The sequence below is a fragment of the Macaca nemestrina genome, chromosome 1, assembly GCF_043159975.1.
Source record: "Macaca nemestrina isolate mMacNem1 chromosome 1, mMacNem.hap1, whole genome shotgun sequence".
NCBI classification, from domain to species: domain Eukaryota; kingdom Metazoa; phylum Chordata; class Mammalia; order Primates; family Cercopithecidae; genus Macaca; species Macaca nemestrina.
The window spans coordinates 33,114,583-33,137,158 of NC_092125.1; the positions used below are offsets into that span (position 1 = coordinate 33,114,583).

Genomic DNA, 22,576 nt, shown 5'->3' on the forward strand with positions numbered 1-22,576 from the left:
CAGAGGTGAGAGTTGATCTTACATTATGCACTGGGTCCAGGGACAGAAAGGGAAAAGGTTTTTCCAAGTGACCAAGGCTGAGAGGCAGTGGCTAATGGTGCATTAGCTGGAGCTGCTCCCAGGCAGAGCAACAGGACCTGGCAGCGGAGGAGCTGACTGAGTGGAGGGCAGGCTGGCTCAGCATGCCAGACCTGTCAAATGTTCTCCAGCAGTACCCATAGATGGCACTAGAGCCTTGGGGATCAGACCACCCCTGGGCACTTCAGGGTTGAGGGAGCCAGGAGAAGAGGCTGGAAGGAGGTGGGCAGTGAGTCACCGTCTCTGTGGCTGATCAAGGACTCAAAACTATACAAAAGGCCCATCTGGTAATACTAGGGCAGCAGACACCATCACCCATTGGTGACCTTTTCTGATGGTAAAAGCAAAGGGTGAGATGAAATTGGTATTTTTACCTGAAAAGGCTGTTAAAGGTTAAAATGACAAACTAACATTCAGAGGGTTTGGAGGATTTGGTGTTTATGATTTCCCAAAGTGGGTGGAAGGTAGGGAAGAAAGAAAGGAAGAGAGAGAGAAAGATGCAAAGAGAGAGAGAAAGATGCAAAGAGAGGAGAGAAAGACGCAAAGAGAGGAGAGAAGCAGGAGAGTAGAAGAGAGGAGAGAAGAAGGAGGGAAGAATGAGGAAGGGGTCAAGACATTCAGGATATAATGAGAGAACAGAAACAGGGCGGACAAGGGGTGTAGATGGGGGAGCAGGGCCATGGGGGAGAACAGTCCACCCAAAGGGTGATGTGGAGAAGACATGTTGGCAGAAGTAGGCCAGAAACATTAAGGAAAGGAAGCCCAGAGAAAAGAAGGCAGGCCCATCCTTAAGACAGGCATGCCCCCCAATGCCCCTAGGACTCAGAAGACACACGTCATTCTTTCAGGATCTTTTATTAACGTATAGAAAATGTGTTTAAAAAAGGAACTATACAGAGGCTAAAAGCAACCAGGACTAAAAATACTAGTTAACAATGGTTAACAAGCAGAGATTCCAGTCTTTGAGCTACAGTGCCATGAAAGGATCAGGGAAGCTGGTTTTCTCCTCTCCCTTTCTCCGTATGTTTTTATTTTTATTTTAGCTCATTAAAGTGTGCATTGTCTGAGGAGTATGTACTCCATTTTCTTCTTTTTTTTCTTCCCTCCAGTCTTTCTTTTAAGTAAGCACTTTTTCAAGCTCATTGTAGCTACAAAGTCAGTAAACTGGTCTTTGTTATTTTTACCTGAAAAGGCCGTTAAAGGTTAAAATGACAAACTCAAATTCAGAGGGATTGGAGGATTTGGTGTTTATGATTTCTCAGAACAACCATCTAGAGACCACCAGCATGGGTTTCAGCTGCTCGGAGCCCCAGGTAATGACCCCCTCAGTGTCACAGTGACTTGCTTAGGGTACCTGGGCATCCCCATGGGCCTGGGGAGTATTCAAGGTTGGAATAATTAGATGTGTGTGCTTGTGCATGTGCACCTGTGTATGTATGCATGCATGTGTGTGTGTGTGTGTGTGTGTGTGAATGATTGGAAGGAGGAGCCTGTGTGTTAACCAGAATAGATTCACATAGATTCTAAACCTTGAATCTGTGGGACCACGGTGTGAGTCTAGGCCTCCGCAGCTGGTAAAGGAGCACTTAGTTGGCTGACATTTTTGCAGGAATCATAGTGTCCGTTGCATCTAATGCACCGTTGTCACTGCTGCCCAAGCAGCCCCCACACTGGAAGGGAACCAGTGTTCTGGGGTTGTTTCTTGGGGAGATCTATTCCTTTATATATAAACATCATTCAGTTAAAGGGAAGGGGTTTATGTCTGGAGTTTTGGCCTGGCAGCTAAAAATACCAGGTTGCCAGGTACTGATTTCCTTCTAAATTCCCCAAAGTAGCAAAGAAAGATGAGATTGTAGCCAACTGTCCTCTGATGCCTTCCCACCCACTGGGGATGTGGGGCAGGTAAGGAGTGGGGAAAAGAAACCAGGGGGATAAGTAAAATGAATGTATCTCCTGCCTTCTAGCTTCATTCCCCAAATATTTCCACTGTCGTACTCCTGCAGGGAACTGTGAAGGTGTTTGTATCCCTGGAAGTCTGGAAGGAGTGGCCTAAATCAGCCTTCAACCTGCTGGTTTTAACCTACAAATTTATAGGATGCCTGCATTTGTACTATCCATACTGGTTTGAATACACTAATAATATAACCCTTTCTTCCCAAATTCTGGAGTGAAATTGATGCTCTGGGAACATGTACCATGTTTATTCTGTGGCTTCTCCTTCCTCAATCCTGGCTACACTGCCTGCTCCAGCCTGAAAAAAATGACTTTGGAATATCCACTCTTCTAATGTTGGGATGTTCCCAAAAGAGTGGGGTGGGGGTATTGGGTTTATATTCTGGTTCTTATCTTCCCTCTCTCATTCTGTTGGGGACCCTCTCCCTCACCTATCAAATTTAAAAAGAAAGAAAAGGAAAGAGATGTCAGGATGTTTCTTATTCCCCATGATGATGAGACTGAGGGTACCCTGGAGTATATGGCAAAAATAATGCAAGGATTTCCTTTTCTTAAAAGTCAGAGGAAGTGGCATCAAAGACCCTTTGTAAGAATATTAGTAAAATCCAAGATGGTGGTCACTTGGCTAAATAAATATAAGGGGAGCAGCCTCATGAAGTGGAAAAATCAAGGGCTTCAAAATTAGACAAAGGTTCAGATTATGGCTCTATTTAGTAGCTGTGTGACTTTGAGCATGTTACTTAACTTTCCTGGCCCTCCATTCCTTCTTCTATAAAATGGTTAAAACTGACTTAAAGTTTATGGTGAGGATTTAGTAAAGTAATATATGTAAAGCCCTTTGCACAGTATCTGGTAAATAGTAGGTATGCAATAAATGCTATTTATCTTAGTCTTCATTTGGGGAGAATCAAATTAAAAAGCCTATACCAGACCTGAACTCAGCTCTGTTACTAATTGCCTGTGTGAATGTGAGCAAATTGCCTAAACTTTCTTGCCCTTGGTTTCCTTGAGAGGAAATAAAATGAGAGGATCAGATTAGATGATCTTGAGTCCTATCCAGCTCTGAAAGTGTATTTCCAACATTTGCCTGTTGGAGGCAGTGTTGAGCATATTAGTGCTCAATGTCAGGATATTAAAGAGAAACACAGGGGCTCCCTGGGGGCTGCTAAACCAGTGATGGGAAGAAAATAATAGTCCATGCATTCTTGTCCATGCGTTCACTTACTGACAATGCATCTGGACTGAAACCCTTTCTTGTGACCTAGATGTTCTAGACCTCTTGGGTGTATGGCTTGCTTCTCAGGGAAGACGTTTGCACCACTGGACCTGAATCCATGGTGCCAATGAGTGAGTGCCAGTACCCAGGAGAGCTGGCCTCATGAGAATAATAGAGTACAATGTTTCTGAACTGGAACGTTAGCATTAGCCCGGCTTCATGGCCCAGACAATAAGGAGCTGTTTTATGAAGTTATCAGAGGGGGGCCAAGTGTGTCTGAGGAACAAGAGCTGTGTTATTTGGATGCACTGCAAGATCCTTATTAAGCTTGAGGAAGCAGGGAGGATTTCCCGTTTGGAGAAAATGCAACACTGTCCAAAGACCGTGAGGTTTGCCAAGGACATTTGGACAATGAAGTGCTGCAGGTGCAATGAAGTCATGTTTCAGGCAAAGGTTGACCTTAAAAAATTAAACAGAATGCTGGATATGACAAATCAGGCTTGTGACTACTGGTGATGCAAAAGTGAGATCCAGGCAGAACTGGTTGAGCCAGCAAAAAAAGCCCTTCTGCTTCTGGTTTTCTGTGCAGTGACAGGCCTCGGTGCCTTAGTTTCTCCTCAAGTTAAGTGAGTGAGTGGCAGAAGCTCTGGTGGGAGGTTGGAAGCCAGAATGTGAGAAGTCAATGCTGCTTCCTCTCCCATGGCTGCGCCTGCCTGGTCTCTGCATTTTAGTGTGGTGCCATCTGTAGAAGACTTGTTTTGAATCTCCAGTGATCCATCAGCTTCTTCTTAATTTTATATTTTTCTTCTTCCCACCTGTTTCTCAAAGCTTGACGAATGTAGAACTGGCATAAACAAATCCAGAGTGGATACAATTAGAAAGAACCAGAGACATTTTTTCAAACTGGACCTGAGTCTACACCAATACATCATCTTAAAGCATATAGGAGTTACTTTCCCTGCTTGTTTTTGAAAGTTTTCATTTCATCTGTGAGTTCTCATCTGGACTGGTAGTGTCCAAATGCTCCAGTATTGTTGAAGAAAGCTTTATCACATATGTGTAGGATTGGGTTATGGAAGAAGCAAATGTTTGAGGAGGCATTCAGCTAAACATCTTCAGGACTGTGATCAAAGGACTCTGTGATACAACCAGAGAGAGGCTACAGGCACAAACCCAGAGGCCAGCCTATAACTCAGCTTTCTTTAGAGGATAGACCTTCTCTGTCATGGTAACCTGGGTGAAAGCAGACCATCGGCGAAGTGAGGCAGAGCTGAGTATGCAGCTCCTGGCATCTGGGTGGGAGGCAGACTCCCAGACTTCATACATCTGCCCCACTCCTCTGAGGTCCTGAGACTCCTCCTGCAGCCGTGGCAAGTTTGAAGCAAGTGAAAACAAATTATCCCAACTTCTTTGGGATTATTGAAACTGAACTGAATTTGGAATCTTTCAGAGGTTTCCTAATAAAGATTTAAGAGTGGACAGTGAGATGCAAGTAAGGTGGAAAGTGTCCCCCAACCCCACGCCCTACCTCCTTGGAAGAAAAGACATAGAACTAAGAAATTAGATTAAATAGCATTCTGGTGATAGAAAGCAAGCAGTAGAAAACCATATATCCTGGGTATGTGGCCCTGCCTTTCCTGAAATTCTGGGTGGAGGTTACGAAAAAGAAAAAGAAAAAATGTTTTCATGTCCCAAGAGTATTTGCAAATCCAGGTCACCAGCTCGTCTATTTCAACACCCATAGCTTGGTGTATCCAGTGTTCTTGCACATTCCATCTTTTCTCCAGAGGAAAGGAAAAAGAGGAACTCACAAACTCTTTCCCAACTGATGCTTTTACAAGAGCTCTTTGAAAAGATTCCACAATGACCTTTTGTCCCTTAATCTACAGCTCTGCTCTGGGACTGGATTTGAAAAGTAAAAATGTGATTAGGATTGTTTGGTTTGGCACCGAGCTCATTGGCAACCATGGTTCTTTAGGTCTGGCTTTGAAATATCAGGGTGCTGGTTGGTTCTCAGGTGGAAGGAAGTGGGGCGTTAGGAGTCTTACCACTTGATGAGTAGTAGAGGGGTAAGTCGGTAGGTGAGGGACAGGTGGATTCAAACATTTGTAGATGTTTACTTGGCATTTCCTTGCTGCCATATGCTGTTGTTGTTCTTTTACAAATCAATCCCCCATACAAATCAGCTGGCCACTTTTCCTGGGTCCTGGTTCTGCTTTCCTGAAAAACTGGAGACCTTTCTCAACCCCACTGACGTTTCACACAGGGTTTCAGGAGGTGACTGCCACCTTGTGGCCACACTTAGTAAGTCCCCGTCCACCAGTTCACTCTGGTCTCAAGGTCAGCAGTTTTCCATAGACTTGTCGTTCTTGCCACCTCTTCTACACCTGACCCCTTCACCTTGTAGAAATAACCCTGGTGAATGTGTGTTTGATATGTTGGAAACTATCTTTTTATGGTGGAGAAATGCATAAAAGGGAAACTGCCTGGACCTTGGGTCTAGACAGTGAATCTGTTGCAGTCATTGGTGGTGGTTTTGGTTTTGGGTTTAAGTACGTATCCTGATGTGTCTGCAGTCAAACAGCCTCTGAGAAGGGTCTACCTCGATTCCTTCTGAGTCCCTTGAGGGAAACTGGTGTGCATAGGGTGGGTGCTTTGTGAGTATTGCTTACTGGATTTACCTTTGGGAAAAGCAGTTGTGCTTGGAGGAGCAGGATAAGCAGGAATCAGTAAGGAAAGTTAAGAGCATTGAGTCAAGTTGACCATGGACCTTGGGAAGAGAGTGGGGCACAGTGTCTTTTAAACATGGTGAAAACTCATGAGAAAATCACTCTACTTAATAAAAGGAATCTATAAATCCTTTTATAGAGGGTTGAATAAGCTGATCTTTGAAGTCTCTTTCTTGCTGCAAAATAAAGCTATGCAATGCCGCTGGTACTATTTGTAAAAATGTTCCATAATGTAGAATGGTTTCAATAAAAGGAAGATTTTGGTTTCCACTGATGTTTCTTGACTTTCACCTGAATTGACAACACATAATCTTTTTCCATTTCAACTTCCTTGATGAAGTGGGCTGTGCTGTCACCACCCAGGTACCTGGGCTCTGTTTTTATGGACAAAAAGAGTTCAGCCTCTTACTCGGCATGATCTTTTCTGCAATATTTGTGTGTGTGTGTGTGTGTGTGTGTGTGTGTTTGTATGTTTTACTTATGACTCTTGAATCAATCTCTCTCTTTTCTTTCTCTCCCTTCCTTTTCTTTCCCTCCCTGCCTTCCTGCCTTCCTTTCTTCCTTCCTCATGAAACAGGGATTCTAGTGAATTTTCATTACCTAATTGTGCTCTCTCACCATGCCAATTTCTACTCAGGTTTTCAGATCACAGATTAGCATCATTGACTGTCAAAACTGAAAGGGAAATTAGAATTCATTCTAGTCTAATCTGTCATCTGACAGATGAAGAAGCTGCGGCCCAGAGAGGTGAAACAACGCAGCTGATGTCATGTGGCTAAGATGACAGCTGTTGGCCTGTACCTTGGCCCTCAAGTTTCCCATTCAATGTGCTTCCTACTATTCATCGTTGCCCTATCTCTAGGTAAGTCTTATGTAATTTACATGTTTGTTGAAAGGATCTGTTTCTGTTTTTTCCTCCTCCCAGTTTGTTGAAGCCCATGGTGAACTGAGAAATGGAAGTGGCGCCTAGGGTTTTCAGGGTATGCCTGTCACATCCACACCACAGCAGTGGACAAAGCCTAGGAGCCTGTGGCAAGGAAAGTGCCTCCAGTCAACGGCGGCTGACCACATCCCCATCAGGTCCGAGGCATGATGGTCGGCCCAAGGGACTGCTCATCCTGGCTCTCAAAACTTGGTAAGAGTGAGAATGTTTCCATTAGAAAATTGCCAACACTCAGGCTCATCCAGTAACTGGTTGGCAAAGGTACACACTGCCCTGGTCAGACAAACATAGGCACTACAGAAAATGGTGCTGGGCCCTGAGAAATGGGAGAGGAAAGGGAGAAGACAGCTCAGGAAACTGGGCATGGATTTGGGCAGATGTTGCAGGGATGGTTGCTGATATTTGATTTGGAGGAGAAATTGAAAGGTCATGGCTTCTAGAGCCTCTAGCTCTCTTGGGCTTAAGAATCAAATCGTGCTAGTGAAGACAGCGCATCTCATAAAATGGGAAGTAGGCCCACAGTTATCACCTATTCACCTTTGAATTTCTGGATGTAATTTCCTTTGGCTGTTGTCATTTTCCCTTCCCAAGGCAGAATAATAAAAGAAGATGGAAAGGCTTCTCATGATCTCAACTTATTAAGGAGGTCTTTCCTGTTTCCTACAGGACCAAAAAAGAAAAAAAAAAATTCAACCTCTTTCCAGGATTATCAGTCAGGGGATAGCTCTCTGGGCATATACCTTCTTCTTCTGACTCTTATTAAACCACCTACACTAAGGATGGCTTGGGTGAAGACAGATATGAGGCCTTCGGTTTGCAATTCATGAAAAAAAATCTGTGACAAATAGGACCAGAAATGGAGAAAACAGGGCTAGGGAATATCTGTGTTTCCCATGGAAACTATAATCTCTATGGCAGTGCCCTGATTTTGACTTCTTCAGTCCTTTCCTCAATGCCTGATCCAAAAGTGCTAAAAACTACAACCATCTCCCCCTCCTACCTTTGCAGAAAGTGACTGTCTGTCTGACCTGAGGGTGGGGGCAGTGGCTGATGACTCACAGGCACATTGCCACTGTGCCACCCAGGGCCAGGAGCAGGCAATGCCTTGGGAACCAGATTCCAAAATTCTGGTTGGGTTTGTGAGGCTCTGGGGTCTAAGATAGGATGGAATTAGGCAAAAGGCTCCGTCAGGGCCAGAAAAAGGCCACTGTTCTTGAAAGGTAACAGGACATGTGGCTGGTATAGTAGGAGTGTCAGAAGATGAGAATCTTTGGCCCATTATAAAGGACTTGGGGCCAGGTGCAGTGGCTGTAGCTTGTAATCCCAGCATTTTGGGAGGCAGAGGTGGGAGGATTGTTTGAGGCCAAGAGTTTGTGACCAGCCTGGGCAACATAGCGAGACCCCATCCCTACAAAAAATAAAAGAAAAATCAGCCAGGTATGGTGGCTCATGCCTGTAGTCCCAGCTACTCAAGAGGCTGAGGTGAGAGGATCATTTAAGCTCAGGAAGTTGAGGCTGTAGTGAGCTGAGATTGCACCACTGCACTCCAGCCTGAGCAAGAGTGAGATACTGTTAAGAGAGAAAGAAGAAGGGAGGGAGGGAGGGAAGGAAGGAAGGAGGGAAGGAGGGAAGGAAGGAAGGAAGGAAGGAAGGAATGAAGGAAGGAAGGAAGGAAGGAAGAAAGAAAGGGAAAAGAACCTGGGTTGCTGGGATGGGGTACAGTTGATCTGTTTCCTCTTAAGGGGAATTGTTGGCAAACCTCTCTTGCTGAGGCTCTTTCTTGTGGGCCAATGTGAGAACGTGGCTATGTCAGGCTGTGACAAAATCACAAATACCTGGAAGGTGGAGGACATCTCGGAAGAAGGATAGAAAAATGTATGTGCCTGTCACCATAACAATCTGCACTTTGAATTGGCCCTTTAAGAAAACTTCCTACATCTCCTCCTTGGTGGGAAAGGAGGTGAAGGTTGAGGAGGACTGGGTAGGAGGGAGAATGGAGACTGAGGGTCAGGCTCCAGGGCAGCAGAAACCAAGAGCAGATGGTAGCTAACGGATTCCTGCCACAACCCTGCTTCCTTCACATACTCTTAATATGTGGCAAAACACATTGCTATTACCCTCCCCCCTTGTTTCATATTATAAAATACAAACAAATGACAGAGAAGATTGGTTGGCTCGCAGCCACCCACTGCTCAGAACTGTAAGGACTGCCGTTTTCTTCCTGCCATGAGACGGTGACTGTAGGGGCGCATCTTCATTTCCACAAAGGGGATGGAGAACTCATGTCCTTTCCAATGGTACCAGTTGATGCCCTGGGTGTGAGAAAGAAAAGCATGTTAGGTCATCCCCCACCATGGAACACCCCACTTCATAAAAAGGATAATTATGGAAACAGGGAATCCACAATGTGGGGTTAGCTATTTTCAGCTAACATGAAGCTTCGAGGCCGAGTTCCCAATAAAGTGAAAGGGGCAGAGTCTCTTTCCAGCTTTCTCCTTAAATGTGCTGCTGGCGTGGGTCTTTCCAGGGAGCATGTTGCAGGTCATTCCTTATTGCCAGCTTTGTTTTTGGCTTCCAGGAGTGGCATGCACCAGTAGATGGTTGTGAAATCCCAACAGGGTGGAAGCATTTGGAAGAGAATAACTGTGTTTGACTGCTCACTCCTAATGGGAGACTTAGGCGGTTTCTACCTAGGGTGACAAACCCTTTTGGTTTGCCCAGAACTGAGGGGTTTCCCTGATGTGGGCTGTTTCAGTGTTAACACTTAGAAAGTCTAGTTGGTCCTGCTGGTCTCCCTGTCACCCAGCCCAGTCTATAAATTTGTGGTCTCTGATAGGGAAAGATTGTCCAGTTCAGACTGGTATTTTCAATCTCTATCTTCCTGGGACTGTTTTTAGGGTAAAGTTGAGCCTGTGAAGCTGTCCTCAGAACTGATAAGCTTTCTTCATGGGATCATCTGGATAAGGGAATGAAAGGGAACTTGACTGGGTATCAAGGGCTTCTCTGGGTGAGTTCTGGCTCCTGGGTCCTTTCCTTTCCTTCCTCTGGCTTCTACTCTGTCCTGATCTTATCCTATTGTCTGCATTACTTTTCTCAAGACTCCAAATATTTCTTTTTAAAGGGAAATGAAGGACTCGCGTGTGCCTTTAAAACATAAAGCTAAGGGAGCATGGGTTCCACAGCTTGGGCTTATTCACAGCAGAGGTGGAGCATCACTTACCTGACTGTGTCTGGACTCCCCGTACTTCCCATTGAGGTTGGTCCGGTGGCAGTTCTTATACCACCACGCTCCCTTGTATGACATGGCACAGTTGGTCACTGCAACATCATTGTCTCTATCCTCTGTAGAGAAAGGGCGTCCTTGATGATAGCTGAGGGAGTCCCCTGCAAAAAAGATACATTCATGAGACTCTCCCATTTGTCACTGCTTTATCAGGATTTTCTGGACATTTGACCCACTTCCAGCAAACCTGGCTTCCACTTATGGAGCCTTCCACTTACCTTTTCATTTCCACCCAGTTTTTCAGCATGGCTCTACCGAACTCTTAATTCACCTTACCCCCAGGGCCAACCACTTCCATGCTACAATCTCCAACCAACTTCCTAATCCCTTCGACCACTTTTGCTGAGAACTTTCGCCACTTAGCCCCATCTCATTGCCCACCCTGCCCCCAACCCTCAGCTGTTTCCTCCAGGCCTGCACTGGGACACGGGCCACTCATGGTTCCTCCTGTCTTCAGAGGAGATGGCGATGAACCAGGCAGACTTGGGCCATTCTGGGTCACCACCATGCAGCTTCAGTCCACCTTCTCCCTGCCTCACCAGGCCTGTTCAGATGACACCCAAGAACCCACATTCTGAACTTGAGGCCACATGGGAAGAGGGACATCAGCAAATTAGAGTTCCCATTCATAAGAAATAGGATGATGAAAAAACCATAACCATGTCAAAGGAGAAGTGCTTAGGACATCTGGGCTGTATCTTGGGGAAGAGCGGACTTGAAGAGGGACACATAGCCTGTGATCACCGTCACCAAATATTTGATGGGCTATTGAGAAAAAAATTAAATAAATTCTGTGGGGAAGTATGAGGATTAGTAGGTGGTGACAACATTTTTGCAGCCAACAGACACATGAAAAAATGCTCATCACTGGGCATCAGAGAAATGCAAATCAAAACCACAATGAGATACCATCTCACACCAGTTAGAATGGCGATCATTAAAAAGTCAGTAAACAACAGGTGCTGGAGAGGATGTGGAGAAATAGGAATACTTTTACACTGTTGGTGGAACTGTAAACTAGTGCAACCATTGTGGAAGACAGTGTGGTGATTCCTCAAGGATCTAGAAATAGAAATACCATTTGACCCAGCCATCCCATTACTGGGTATATACCCAAAGGATTGTAAATCATGATGCTATAAAGACACATGGACACGTGTGTTTATTGCGGCACTATTCACAATAGCAAAAACTTGGAACCAACCCAAATGTCCAGCAGTGATAGACTGAATTAAGAAAATGTGGCACATATACACCATGGAATACTATGCAGCCATAAAAAAGGATGAGTTCATGTCCTTTGTAGGGACACGGATGAAGCTGGAAACCATCATTCTGAGCAAACTATTGCAAGGAGAGAAAAACAAACACCACATGTTCTCACTCATAGGTGGGAACTGAACAATGAGATCACTTGGACTCGGGAAGGGGAACATCACACACCGGGGCCTATCATGGGGAGGGGGGAGGGGGGAGGGATAGCATTAGGAGATACAACTAATGTAAATGACGAGTTAATGGGTGCAGCACACCAACATGACACATGTATACATATGTAACAAACCTGCACGTTGTGTACATGTACCCTAGAACTTAAAGTATAATAATAAAAAAAGAGGCATATTTAGGCTAAATATACAAGGAGAAATTCCCTAAATATTAGAGGTGTTCGCAAGTGGAATAGACTGCTTAAAGAGGTGGTGAGATTTCTATTCTGAGGGGCAAACAGAGGCTGCGTATTCTCTTTTGGGGATATTGTGCAGGGGGCTCAGGTAAATTGTGTATTTAAGGTGAGGGATCAGACTGTAATTAAATTATAATAATTGATAAGACTTTTAGCAGGATCAGGATTTGTGGCTAGGGATGTTGTGGAGGGGCTCATGCTATTTATTGAATGAAAGAAGTCTTGGGTGCTTTTGAGCTTGCTTTAAGCGAGGAGAGACCTATTCTGATTCTGTGGCTTCTGAGTCTAGGCTCACAGTGGCCACTCAATGCCTCCAATGCTTCCCGCCACAACTTAACTCTCAAGAGGTTGATCTTTATTTTATAGGGAAAGCTGATACCCTCACTGGGGAGGCCCTAACTCAACATGTCATGATCTTTATCCCGTCTTCTTTGTCTTCCCCTTCCAGTCTCCAGGGACTCAGATTTTATGCCCATCTAGAGTTAACCCCACCATCTACAACTCCCTCTTTCCCATCTCTTCCAGATCCTGGAAAAGTTAAAACATATTGCTTACTTTTTCCTTTTTCTTTTATTTATTTTTATTTTCATTTATTTATTTTTTTGTGTTTGAGATAGAGTCTTGCTCTGTCACCCAGGTTGGAGTGCAGTGGCACAATCTTGGCTCACTGCAATCTCTGCCTCCCAGGTTCAAGAGATTCTCCTGCCTCAGCCTCTTGAGTAGCTGGGATTACAGGTGTACGCCACTACACCTAGCTAATTTTTGTATTTTTAGTAGAGACGGGGTTTCACCATGTTGGCCAGGATGGTCTCGATCTCTTGACCTCATGATCTGCCCACTTCGGCCTCCCAAAGTGCTAGGATTACAGGCGTGAGCCCGGCCCTTTTTCTTCTCTCTTTTTTTTTTTTTAATTTTCACCTCCTCTCACCCTAAGTCACATTCGTATCTTTTGTCTTAAAAATTATTAGATTAATCTTACTTCTTAATGATTATTTCTTTCACCATCAGTTCCTTGATTATGCGGTCTCCACTCACATCCTATCTTCTCACTCCCTGCCTCTCCCTCTGTCATCTAGAATTTGTCCTCATTATTCCCCTGGAGCAGTTCTCTCCAGCTTCCACTCTGAGGTTACCTTCCACTGTGGCAGACATGCTCCCAATGTTGGTCTTTACATCCTCCCAAAGCCTGGCTCCCCTTCCCATTTCTGCCTCATATAGCCACCTTATATGTTTAACACATTAAGTCCTGGTTTCTGTCTCTCAAACCACTGTTCAGATTTATAATACCTTTTTCTTAATTCGCAACGTTAGTCAAGACTCCTACTGTCTCCCATTAGGACCAATGCAGCAGCCGCTAGCCACTCTATGTTCTTCGCTTGGACTTACTTTATCCTGTTCGTGGCTGTCACAGGGATCTTCCTAAACCCCGCTTCTATTTTTCTTCTTGGGACCTACAATGGCCCTCCATTGCTACCATGTGAAGACTGAATTCCTCTGCTCCTTGATTTTCCAGCTTCTGTATCTGGTTCTACCTGCCTCACCAATCTTCTCTATTCCTCCTGAATTTACACTTTGCCCTGCTCTGCCAGTCCCTTCACAGCCTCCCATCCTCCACAGCATCTGCTCCTTCTGTAACTTCCAGGGTTTGTTTTCCTTACTATGGGAATCACAGTTGAATGCAGCTGCCTTTATGATGCCACCCTCCACCACCCAGACTCCCCTTCCACGAACACCCCTTAAACTAGAAATGAGAGGCCAGGCATGGTGGCTCATGCCTATAATCCCAGCACTTTGGGAGACCGAGGTGGGTGGATCACCTCAGGACAGGAGTTCGAGACCAGCCTGGCCAGCATGGCAAAACCCCATCTCTACTAAAAACACAAAAATTAGCTGGGCGTGGTGGTATGTGCCTGTAATCCCAGCTACTCGGGAGGCTGAAGCAGGAGAATTGCTTGAACCTGGGAGGCGGAGGTTGCAGTGAGCCAAGATCAAGCCACCGCACACCAGCCTGGGTGAAAGAGTGAGACTCTGTCTCAAAAACACAAAAACAAAAACAAAAAAAGCTAGAACTGAGTACCACTGATTGTGTGATGAGTTATTTCCTGTTTCTTTTTTAAAACTAGACATTTAGTTTTTGTAAAGGCCATGTTTTATGCTTCTATTGAGTCCCCACAACTTGCACAATAAACTTTTAGGAGCTGCTCAACAACCTCTGATTGATAACTTAGTTTGGAATTTTCAGTTCTGATCCAAGCAGCGTCCTAGAAACTTGAATGTTTGCAGCCTTGGGAAATGAGGAACAGGAGAAAAGGCTGAACTTGGATCAGAGGCCCTGGAGATGGGTTGATTCAGAAGGCCAGCAAAAATGAGAAACTACTAAAGATAAGGTACAGGAGAATTGGGCGTTATTAAATGCCAGAAGAGAGGGGATGGGCTCTTCCTCCCCAGAAACCTGATCTAGAAAGAACAACCATTGTGTGATGTTGCCTAGAGAGGATGGCAGCCTAACAAAGCCCAACTTTTCAACTTTTGAAGAAGATGAACTGAATATTCGAGGTGAGAGATAAGACCCTAATTAGCTGATGATGAACAGCCACACTGTTGGCAGGATCTCCCCCTGAGACATGAGAGTAGCATGCAGTTCACCTGTTCTGGCCTCCATAGGCCCCGAAACAAGACAGAGCTGGAACAGAGGGAGCAAGGGCCAGGCCCAAGAAAGGCAAATGAAAGCACAGGGGGATGAAGAGGAGGGAGGGAGGGGGTGCTGTAGGGAAGTTGGAAGGCTGGCTTCTTTTCCTGTAGGAGAAATCAGAATGGCTTTTCTACAGGCACGATTCTAATCTTAGAAGTGAATAGCATCAGGTGATTTTTTAAATGATTTAGTCTGGCATCTTGTTTAATATGCTCCGTTTCAATGGCTGTTTTATGCCCAAAGTGTGTCAAATTGGGCCTTTTGTTGGGGGCACTTCAGGCTGATGTCATTGCTGTTGGAAATGATCTCAGATGTGAGCATGAGAAAGGAAAGCATGTCTTCTCTTTGGAGTATCTGGCTAAAAAGAGAAATACTTGAACAGATTCAGTAACTGGAAGGACAACACCCTAATTCTCTTCTTAATTTCAAGAGTCATAAAAATGTTGCTAAAATTACACACCAGCATTTAACCCTAAAATTCATGTTAATGAAAGGGCCAATAATTCCAAGTATCAAACATTAGAATATTTGGAAAATCAGGTTTTATGAAATGTGTTATAATAGAACACAGGAAACAGATTGGCAAAGCCCAAGAAGCAGACTGGATGTTATATTCTGAAAAAACTACTAATGCAACCAAGCTTGATGAGATGGTTGTTCTGCTTGGTAGAAATAATGTAAAAATCTACACAGAAAACCTGACCATCTATGTGATTCTTGCAGAGGAATGAAAAGGAACATGGCCAATGAAGAACAGGTAAGTGGCATCATTTGCTCCTTGACCAGGTGTTAGCATGACTGCTGATGGCCAGGGTGGGGTGTTGGGGGCATCTCAGAGAGGGGCGACATCTGTATGATTTGCACTAATTCAAAGATAGTTTTCCTGGATGTCATTGCATGGGAGATTTCTACCCAGACAGTGGATGATTCTGCTCTCACTGCGTAAGAGCCCATAGTGACTAATCTAAACAAGCAAAACAATCCTTCTCCGTCTTCACACTGCATCTTTTTTAAACTTTAAAAGCACATTCACTCTACTGGTCTCATTTTTTTCTGACTACTCAGGGCAGGCATCCTTATTACAATTTTCCAGATGGTGAAACTGAAGTCCTGCAAAGTTGCTTTTAGGTGAGTGGTCAGGGAGAGCTGGGACCACTGCCAGTGGTTCCGAGTGGCATGACCCTTCTCCCTGGCTAGCAGTGAATGCAGGAACTCTGTGGGTGCTGCTGCTTCCTGAGGCAGCTTAGGCCTAGAATCTGGGGGCTCTTGTCCCATGCCCACTGCCCGTGGGGTCTGCTCAGGAGCCATAGGTACCCGCAGTGCCGTTGTAGCTTCCTATGCGGAGTTTGTACAGGTTTCTGTTGTCCTCGACAGAGAACCTGTCGTAGGAGGCGAAGGCGGCCTCCTGGCCATCACGCATATCCACGCGCAGCTCATAGCGGCCCTGGGATGTGATCCTGTGTATGTTGTCCAGCCCTGTGGAGAAGAGCAGAAAATGCACTGAGACTGGCCCCCAGCAGCTTTGGAAAATGGGAGGGAAATGCGTCTGTGGCCTCAAAACATGTTACAGGGAAGAGGAGGGGATTCCAGATTTCTTTTGCTCTTGGTGCTTCACAGGTTGCTATCAAGTGGACCCTGCCAGACTCTGAATTTCTTCCTGCAAAGAGGACAGTCCAGGTCTGCTGATGGCTTTCCAAAACAGGAAACTCAGGGGTTCTAATATCTCCTTTTGACCCAGTAACTGACAAGCCCTGAGCCTCAGGATTCCTGGCCCCATCCCCTCTCACCTCCTCTGCCAAACCATGGTACTAGAAGAAAATTACAAGAGGTATTATATGGGTGTGAATCCTTGGGCATGAGTGATCAAAAGCGTGAGGTGAAAACATTGATTAGAGGAGTTCAGAGCATCTAGAACATCTTAACATCTCCTGGTAGCATGCAGGAAGGGCTCTGTCGATCTTTCCTCACACTGCTTCTCCTGCCCCCAGCCTAGGCTTCCTGGGGCTCCATAGCCAGGTCATAGAATATTATTCTCTGCCTCCCTTTCTCTCTAATCTGCCTGCTACATTTGCACTGCTACCTTTCCACTGGCCTTTTCAGCCAGTTACCCTCATTCATCTGCTTCCTCCTTTGCCTCTAAGCTTCCCAGGCCTTGGTCTAATAGATTCTTGTAAGGTGCAAACCTTTGTAAGTCCCCGAGTTAGGCAGAGTCCAGATCCCCCTTCGTGATATGGTGATATATATTTTCTTTCTTTTCTTTCCTTTTTTTTTTTTCTTTTTTCTTTTGAGACAGAATCTCACTCTGTTACCAGGCTGGAGTGCAGTGACACAATCTTGGCTCACTGCAAGCCCCACCTCCCAGGTTCACACCATTCTCCTGCCTCAACCTCCCAAGTAGCTGGAACTACAGGTGCCCACCACCACGCCCGGCTCATTTTTTGTATTTTTAGTAAAGACGAGGTTTCACTGTGTTAGCCAGGATGGTCTTGATCTCCTGACCTCATGATCCGCCCACCTCGGACTCTCAAAGTGCTGGGATTACAGGCGTGAGCCACTGCACCTGGCCAATATTTTCTTATTTACATTTTCTTGCTTGCTTGTCATGATTAGCCATGCCCTGGGACTCTCCAATTTTGATCTACCTGCCCAAACTTTGAACCATTCATCTTGTGTTGCTGGTAATTTCTCTGAGTCCTAAGTTTTATCTGCTTACTGAACTAGAGTCCCCTTGCTTTGCTGTGATATCTGATATCTATTTGAGTATGCCATGATTTAGAATCAAACAATTGCAGAGACTGAAGGGAATTTAGTGGTTACTCAGGCCAGTCTCTTTGTTTTGCAGAAGAAGAAGCTGAAGTCCAAGAGCGGTGAAATGATTGGCTGAAGGCCATCCAGGTCTTTTGGCTTTCCTGTCCCATTTGAGACTTAGAGCTTGCCTTGATTATAAGTCAAGGGCTGTTTGACTGCTGTTTGCTGTTGGCTGAGTTGCTAAGCCACAACTTACCCTAGACGTGTGCTTGTGCAGATGTAGTAGATGCTGATGGTGCCTTGCTGTGATGCCTTTAATTGGCAGATAGATCCATCCCCCAAGCTGCTACAAGTGTTGGCTGTTAGCAACTTGCAGCTGCCTTCTTCTTGGAAAATTGCCCTTGACCAAATGGGAGTCACTTCATCCTGGAAGCTAAGCTGTTTTCCCCATGCCATGGAGCAGACCTCCATCAATGACTGATGTGGAGGGGTACAAAACTTGGCCTCCTTGCCTAAGTGGTGACCAGCTCTGAGGAGCAATTCATGCTCCCAAGCTTCCCTAGGGATCACACTGAAGGGAGTCTCCAGCCAAAACCACATTTTTGTAGTTTTCTTTGCCCTATTTTGGTTCCCCCATTTCCTTCTCCCTGGTGAACTCCCCCAGTAAGTCACTTGAACAAGAATTCCTGTTTCGATCTCTGTTTCTAGAGAACCCCATATAGGACATAAACTATGGGTCATAGTGTTATCCCCAACCTGAGTATTGCTCCCAAACTACACCGCACCAGGCCTAGCCTCTTCAAGAGCCCTCCCTGTCTCCCTCTTACCTACATCATCAAGTGAATACTTCTGTTTCCGATTTTTAAGTTCCCTACTTGCCTCTATTCAACCCACTCACCTCATTGTTTTCTTTCCCTCACTTGCACCTTTCCTCTCAGTGGATGGGTTTCCTCCCTGGCCTCGGTTTGCAGTTATCAGAAGAATTCCTGCCTTCCCTCCTTTTCATCATTTTCCTCCCTTCATTCTTCTGACTGACTCATTCCTCAGTGCCTTCTCTAGGAAACTGGTCTCTTCCTTCTTTGAATATCTGTGGCCTTCTTTTCAGTGGTTCATAGGTTAGGACAGTGTTTTCCAGTGTGGATGGCATCTCTGATGACATGAGATATATAAGGCACTAAGTAGCCTTCAATAATAAGAAGAAAGGTATTTCCAGATTTAATCTCAGTCTTTTGTAATAGATCAAGGAGATACCTTAACCCTGATCCTAACCTTCACTCACAATCTCAGTTTGGTTCTAGTATTTTAGTGGTTTGTTTAGCATGAAAAGCATGAAACACCTCCTAATCTCCATTTTTAACACCATCACCACTGCCAGCAACAACAGGCTTGGAGTACCTGTATTTAACTGTCACTTAATACTATTAATATAGTTTTCTTTTAATTGCATTTATTTTTGAGGCTGTTTTATTTATGACACATGATAACTAGCTTTCTATTTTTGGCAATGCTATAACATTTCTTTTAAAAATATATTTAATTAAAGAGTAATCTATAGAAATTTTAAGTGCATGATAGTTTATGTATTTCAGAAAATATGACACAAATTGTGAAAGTGGTATACAGCTGCTCAGCTTTGGGAAACGTGAGTCCTGTCCTGTCTGCTTATGGATGTATTGATTCATGGGTATTACACTTGTCTCCTAAGTTGCTTGCTGATGCTTTGAAGGTAAGAATATTTTTCAATTTGTTTGACTTTTATGTCAATGTTTTTGTGTGGCATTTACCTTATGTTTTTATTGTCTGTATCAGCAAACACAAATCTGTGGATTTAAAATGCATTCAATTAATTCTGATCATTGATTGATTTATTGATTATCTACATTTTAGGTACCTACTGTCTCCCAGGCACTGTCATAGGTATATAGGTAATAGAGTTAGAAGATAAATAAGAGGTGGTCCCAGCCCTCAATGAAGTGCACATAGCAGAGACAGATGGGAAGTAAAATGGACACTATGATCTGTGCCAGACAAGAAGGAGTGGCCACTTCTCCCACAGGCAATGGGGAAGAAAACTGGTGAGGACTGGCTCTGTGGAGGAGAAGGTGCTTAGCTGTGTCTCTGAATATACACAGATGGCACTCACCACACAAGGCATGTGGGGAAAGGAGGACTGTTGGCTAGGAGTGCTCCTGGCAGAGGAAGCATCGGTAGTTGTGCATATGTGGAGTTTGGTGTTGGAGAGGAGTGAGGGGAAGAGCAGGTGAGGTACTTAGGGTGTAGAGGAGGCTTCAGAGGCAGGTGAGAGAGGGCCTGTACTTTGGCTAAGGCATTGGGCCTTCTCCTGGTGGTAATGTGGAGTCATTGAAAAGTTTTACAAAGGGGATTAGCCGTCACTCATATTTGGGGTGTGAGGAAGATCATTCTAGTGGTCATGAACCCACCTTTGCAAAGATCATGACAGTGAGAGAAGTCTAGCTTGGCTGACTCCATCTTGGTTCTGGCCTCACTGGCTGGCTGCCCTCCTCACTCATTTCTGGGCATAGGCCAAGCTAACCATGGGAGGAATTCAGTTTATAGTTTAATTTTAAAGCAAGGATGATAATAGTCCCTCCCTAAAACTGCTCCCCTCCTTTTTCAGGGACTGAAACTACCTTCGTAAGACTAATGAAAGGCCAAGAGATTAGGATTACGGGAGGGACCTGAGTTCTGCTAAACTGTAGGCATAGTTTCTATAATCCCTTACTGCTCAGGGTCATGTGGCCAGAGATTTGTGACTTTTCCAGTTGCTCCTATAGATAACAGCACTATTGCAGATTGGTCTTTTGAGATGTTTTTCAGACTTTTGCATTCAGGCAACCAAGTGACCCCACCTGGACCAATGACACACGACTCAACTGGGCCTGCCTCCCCCAACTAAATGCAGACTCAGTGCACGAGGAACATTTTCCACAATCCTATGATTTCATCCCCAACCAGTTGGCAGTACCCATTCCCTAACCCCCTGCCCACCAAATTATCCATAAAAACCCTAGCTTCTGAGTTTTTGGAGAGATTGATTTGTGTAATAACTCCAGTCCTTCCACTTGGTGGCCTTGTGTTAATTAAACTCTTTCTTTACTGCAATAATGCTGTCTCAGAGAATTGGTTTATCTGTGCAAAAGGCAAGAAGAACCTTTTGGGTGATTATAGCCATGTGGACAATGGGGTGGTCCTAGAAGCAGAGAGGCCGTTAAGAAGCTTGTTATCTAGGCATCCAGGAGAAGATGGTGAGAGGAGATAGTGTCAGGGAAGACAGAGAGGAGACCACAAATATGGAACTTGACAATTAATCTTTTCCTCTACCTCCCTTTTTCCATCACTATGAAAATCTAACTAAGAGGGGGACACAGGTCACAATAAATGGACCACCTTCCAGAACTTGGCACCACCACCATCTGCCTGGCTTAGATGAGTGTTTACCATCTCACGCCAGTTTGGTTCTTGATCTATATTTCCTGCCAGTGTCAGACCTCTAGGAAATTGTCAGTCACCTCTAATGCCACTTTCATTTTTTTCCCTTTTCCTTCCCAGGTCAGGTAATAACATTCCCCAAGGAACTAAGCAGAGTGGCTGGCCTCATTTCTCCCCTGACCTGCAGGCTGGCTGGCTGGTTGCCTTGCTTCTGGGAAATGGCCAGGCAGTCTGTTGCTCCCTGTGCCCCTTCCCCACCAGGCAGCTCATTCCCTTTGTAGTAGCCTCATGTCAAAACCCATCAGAACAAGAGACTATTAATGAGGATGGGAAGAGACAGAGAAAAGAGGAAAACACCACAGTAAGATAAAAACAGATCAATAGTGAAGCTAAACAGAGCAAGAGGTTCTGAAAGCAATTCAGGAGCTGTCAGTTTCTCAACAAACACAGGGTTTCTGATAATCTCAGATGGACACAAAAAGGAGAGAGATGGACAAAAAGCCAGAGAAGCACATCAAGGGAAAGCAATAAGGAGGCTTTACCCAGCCAGAACTCATCCTCCAGGTTCCCGAAGCCAACACGGTAATCAGCCCATTTCCGGAAAAAATCAGTTTGGCCATTCTGCCGCCTCTGAAATACCTATGAAGGAAAGAAAAAAAAAAAAAAAAAGAAAAACCCAAGGAGATGCTAGGGAAAATAAACTGTGATAAGTAAAATTGATATAACTGGGTTTTAAATTGATATAACTGGGTTTTATATCTGCAATGACAAAGATGTCCAAAGAAGGAACATTTCAGAGCAGAGCTCAGTATTTACACAGCAATTTTTGTAGGAGATGCTCAGAACACTTCTCTTGAAGTGTAGAGGCCCCTGATGAATAGGCTCCAGTGTGATGTTGACACTAATTTGCACCCCTGCAATGTAGAAAGGACTCAGGATACATATCAAGCCCTAAATATCAGGGGAAATAGGCTTGGCTCTCAAATGAATCTTTTGCACTACAGAGTGCAGTAGAAAGCATTTCTCACCAAAAGAATAGGACCTACTTCAAATCAGCTAGTAACTGTCATCGTCCTATTGCAGGCAAAGCAATACTGCATATCATTCACTTTCTGAGCTGTTTAAGTGCTTATTTTATTTAACCTCCAATACATCAACCTTGGCTTCAATTTCCAATTATGCTTTAAGAAGGAGGTGCAAATACGTCAGAAACATAAAAGAAAATGTCTCCCAAGAGTAGCTGTTATGAGCACATCACCATTCAAAACCTACCCGTTTTGCACCAGGAAACATCCAGCACTGTTAGCAGAGTGAGAGAGGGAATCCGAAGAAGGGTGGAGGGGCTGGTTTTCCATCCTAAAGCGATTTGGCTAATATTGGGCTGCTTTAGGGCCAGGCAGTGGGAACTCCCGGCTGCCCTGACAGGCTTGCATTAAGGAGGCTGCCCTTATTTTCCCTCACTCTGTATTGCCCTATCAGGCATGGGAGGAGGGTGGTGACAGGAAACAGTGTCTCTCTTTTCCTGACCACTGGTGCTCCCTGAAGGTTGTGATGGCTCTGGGGAAGAACCAGGGAGACCCCGGGAAGAATGGGGAAGGGGAGTCAGCTATCCATGTTTGGGCCCTCATCTGCTTTCCCATACGCAATCCTCAATTGGAGGCTTCTGATCATCTCTCTGTGGCAGTAATCACCTCCTCATACAGAAATACTTTTCTTCCACTGCCTTTTTGTTTGTTTTTGTTTTGTTTTTTGAGTCTTACTCACTCTGTCACCCAGGCTACAATACAGTGGCATGGTCTC

The 22,576-nt window shown here is 44.8% G+C and overlaps 1 protein-coding gene across 8 annotated transcripts in view; it reads right to left on the reverse strand.

Moving 5' to 3' along the window:
• Positions 1 to 3,686: 3,686 nt before the first annotated feature.
• The window catches only part of LOC105484466 (tenascin R), a 425,382-nt gene continuing 406,492 nt past the window's right edge, over positions 3,687 to 22,576 (reverse strand). For all 8 annotated transcript variants that reach the window (XM_011746108.2, XM_071076034.1, XM_011746104.3 and 5 more), the window contains 4 exons: positions 21,319 to 21,415; positions 15,893 to 16,054; positions 10,140 to 10,303; positions 3,687 to 9,231 (listed from right to left, as the gene is read on the reverse strand). In XM_011746108.2, the coding sequence (XP_011744410.2) occupies positions 9,112 to 9,231; positions 10,140 to 10,303; positions 15,893 to 16,054; positions 21,319 to 21,415 (543 nt within the window). In that variant the 3' untranslated portion in view covers positions 3,687 to 9,111. The remainder of the gene's footprint in view (positions 9,232 to 10,139; positions 10,304 to 15,892; positions 16,055 to 21,318; positions 21,416 to 22,576) is intronic.